The 3,743-nt window shown below is 44.7% G+C and overlaps 1 protein-coding gene across 5 annotated transcripts; it reads left to right on the forward strand.

Moving 5' to 3' along the window:
• Positions 1-278: 278 nt before the first annotated feature.
• Positions 279-2,901, forward strand: LOC119290895 (translation initiation factor IF-2-like). Of its 5 annotated transcripts, none has more exons than XR_005142074.1 (4): positions 279-678; positions 771-1,061; positions 1,459-1,541; positions 1,994-2,901. XR_005142074.1 is itself a non-coding variant. In XM_037569565.1 (3 exons), the coding sequence occupies exons 1-3, from the start codon at positions 434-436 to the stop codon at positions 2,299-2,301; spliced, it is 636 nt and encodes a 211-aa protein (XP_037425462.1). In that variant the 5' UTR covers positions 279-433; the 3' UTR covers positions 2,302-2,901. The 5 variants fall into 5 exon arrangements, 2 of the variants coding, with proteins under 2 accessions (XP_037425462.1, XP_037425463.1); XR_005142075.1 differs by having other exon boundaries at positions 781-1,061; XR_005142076.1 differs by having other exon boundaries at positions 279-1,061; positions 2,096-2,901.
• The last annotated feature ends 842 nt before the right edge of the window (positions 2,902-3,743 follow it).

The raw sequence follows: 3,743 nt of genomic DNA on the forward strand, positions 1-3,743 counted from the left end.
ATAGGTGGAAAATGTTTCTGGATATATATAGGGCTGGACTATTCTGTTACCGGTAACCGAATATTATTCTGTTACCCTCGGTCCCTATATAGACCGGCGATCCGCAAATTCCCCAACCCAGAAAAATCAACTAGACAAAAATGCACACCCACAGCGCCCCGTCGCCCCACGGCCACCCGCTCCCTGCCGCCGCCCGGTCGCCCCGCGCCCTGCCGCCTCCTGGCCATCCCGCTCCTCTCCACCGCCCGACCACCCCGCCCCCCGCCGGCGACCAGCCACCCTACGCCCCGCCGCCTCCCGGCCACCCCCGCGCCTCGCCGCCGCCCGGCCACCCCGCGCCTCGCTGCTGCCGCCCATCCTACGGTGGTCGCTATTCCCATCCCTATCTCCGCGCAACGCCACCCCCAATCGGACCCGACCAAATCACGTCGCCATGGCGCGGTGTCTCCATCTCCCGACGACGGAGCAGCACCTCCCCGACGGCGTGCCTACCACCGCCGACGAGGAACTCTGCCCCAAGCCTCCTCCCCCCTCCTCACGTCCGGATGGGCAAGATCCAGCCGGCGATGAAGCCTATCCCACCGGCGCAGCTCCCCATCGCCATTGCGCTGCTCCTTCCCCGCGTGTCTCCAGTTCCCCTCGCTGCTCAGATTGGTGTGCCGCGGTGCCGCCACCCAGGTCAATTTCATTCCTTCAGCCCTGCATCTCCTTGATGGCTCGTTGGATCACTTCTACATAATCAGTTCTTTGACATGTGTGTTGCACGGTAGGTGTTTGCAGTAATGCTTGAGCACAGCACCAACAGTCGCCGCGGTCACTTCATCCCTGAACTGCCACGCGCCGCCTGCGGCCTTGCTTCTTCCCCTGTCTTCTGCCCGGGCGAACCCCTTTTTCTCCTCCCAGGCACAGCTGCAACCTCCTTCTCAGTCCAAATTGAGCGCTGGTTGTCGTACAAGTTGGATCCTGGCTACAGTCTTCGCCATAGAAGCCATCATCCCTGTTCTGAACTACCAACAGCCTCTGCTAATGTTTGCTCTGTTTCTGAAATCGAGTATGATTAGGTAGTGTCATTCGTTCCCCATTACTTCTCTGAATCTAAAGAATTGATCTAGTTTCAGGTGGATGTTATGGTTATTAGTGAAATGTGAATTGCTAGGAATGTGTAGCATGATCTAGGATAAAATGTTTATATGCTATTGTTGTGCTGATTGTAAATTACCCAACAAAAACATTTTTTATTCCCTGGATGAAGAACATTTTGTTCCCTGAGTGGAAAGAATTTTTGTTCCCATGATATGTACTACTGTTGGTAAATGAGTCGAGAACTTTTTGTTACTCTGCGTAGAAATGTTTATCACATAGCCACTAATTAAAAGAAAGTTCAGTTTTTTATATTGTTAAGTTAAGTTTCTAAATTTTAGTTATCTTCAATTAAGCTCACTTCTTGTTTATGTTCAGTTCAATAAAACAAAAAATGGAAGGTCAGATATGTCCGTTCAACCACCGCCAACCGAGGTCGTTCAACGACGCGCCGGGCAAAGGTTCGTTTGCCCCATTGATTCATTCAAAAAATAAAAAAATTGGGAAGCTCACGGGGACACTCTATATAAAGTGTTCAATATAGAAGTTTAAATAATTTTTTTCTGCTACTGAAACCAATTATTTGACAGGGAGTTCAAACTTTCTTTACATGAAAGTGCACGTCCTATTTCCCACTCTTTTCTATTTTTGGTCCCACAAACATTTCAAATAAAATGTTTCATCGAGAAGTTCACACACTACCAACTCAAACATTCAGGCGTTCTTTTCCGTAAAGTTCATATTTTTTTAAACCACCACATTTGGGGTATTCTTCAGTTAAATTTTGTAAAACGAAAAAACATACTAAACAACAAGGACAGTTCAACAAATAATACCCGTAGTAGGTCATCAGTATGTATCCATTAGAAAAAAAATCAAGTTATGATCTCAGTCTTGGCATTGATCTTTTCAGAATATCAAGTAAATAAGCAACTTCGACATGCCAATGGGACCTTTTTATTAAGGGCTTTGACTACGACTGATGGAAGTTGGTATTCTGTGACGTTGCGCTCAGCGGCAGGAGGGCGAGGATCTCTTCTTCTCGGCAGTACAACTGCACCCTCCGGCGCCGTTCACGAGAAGAGCTACGTGCAGGCCACCTGTGCTCCACCCTGGATTTTTTCAATAATCAGGTCGTCGTCGTCAGGGTTCCTGCCCCACGGCAGTCATACTGGCTCATGCGCCACTGTCGTCGGTCCTTTTTCGGTTGGAGATAGGTAGCGCCCCCAGGGAGCCCCTTCTTCAGTGGTTCATTGGTCTGTCAAGTATGAAGGTGAGCTTCATAATAGAGTAGCTAGACCTATCCGCCTTCCATTTTACAAATTTTGCTGGGAGCTAGAAGTAACTATATGTAGAAAGTTGGCATCTCTGTTTACATAAACATGCATAACACGTGTGATGCTACATAATTCCTGGGTCCTCCTCCTGTTATGCACAAGCTCCAATTCGTTGAGATACTCTATGGAGGTACTCCATTTTATGTTTTCAATTCATCTTACAAAATAGCAGAACAAACTATGTGTCATTTTTGTCATTCACGCAAGTTCAGGCATACCTTCTGCAAAAGTTCAAAAATCTGAAGAAACAAAGCTCAAACCAAGTTCAGAAACTGTTTCTGGATTAAATTAGTTGTTTTGGTTAATTCTGTAGTACATGTGTGTATTGTGATTGTAATTGTGGCTTGGAGTTGAGAAAAAGATAACAAAAAGGTACATAAATGAACCCAAAAACATTCGGTAGTTTCTGAAAGCCCAAAGTTCAGTTCAACATGTTTTCTATCATCAGCTCGTTAAGAACCCCAGAAACGGTTCAATGTGTATGATATATACTTCTTTCTTATAGGAGGTTCAAAGATTGTCGTGGATCAAGTTAAAGAGTTTAGTACACCTGCGTCAGTCGGCCACCGTAGGATGTACTCCCTCCGTTCGGAATTACTTGTCGCAAAAATGGATGTATCTAGACGTATTTTAGTTCTAGATACATCCATTTCCGAGACAAGTAATTCCGAACGGAGGGAGTAGCTACTACTCTCTCAAGTCATAGGCTGCGGTTGCTACTTCTTTGTACTCGTAATTTGTTATTTCTTTGCAACCAGATGTGACAGACGGATGCAAGAGGCAAAGTGTCCTATTTGTTAGATGTTCAGTACAGATTTTTCTCTAAGAAAAAAACAACGGGAGGCAACAGTTTTGAATGTGCTAGTTGTAAGTAACTTAGTTGTTAGATGGTCATTTCAGATTTTTGTAGATGCAACAACTAGTTTGTTTGCTTGTGCTAGTTGAACTGGTCTTGGTTCAGATATTTCTCTGAGAAAAATGAACGCAATGATGGGCCACTAGCTTAATTTCTAGGCGCACACGACATCTTTGGTCGCGTGGTCGGCACCATTATCTTAAATATTTGTTTCTGCACTAAGTTTCTTAATGTATTTTGTTCGCAAAATTTTAGTGAAAATTTTACCTCACGTTACTCGTGATCTCGCAACTGTATGTTCACCCGTGAAGGTATCTCTCATTGCTTATTGTTACATTAATTTCCGTGATAAGAAAGGTTTACATTAAAAGTAACATCATATAGGAAAAATGCTTCTATTCTAACACATTTTTTTTTGGAAAAAAGAGCACTAGTACTGAGGAGTCGTATTGACAAGGATGTTGTTTACA

The sequence above is a fragment of the Triticum dicoccoides genome, chromosome 4B (genome assembly GCF_002162155.2).
Source record: "Triticum dicoccoides isolate Atlit2015 ecotype Zavitan chromosome 4B, WEW_v2.0, whole genome shotgun sequence".
In the NCBI taxonomy this organism is placed as follows: Eukaryota; Viridiplantae; Streptophyta; class Magnoliopsida; order Poales; family Poaceae; genus Triticum; species Triticum dicoccoides.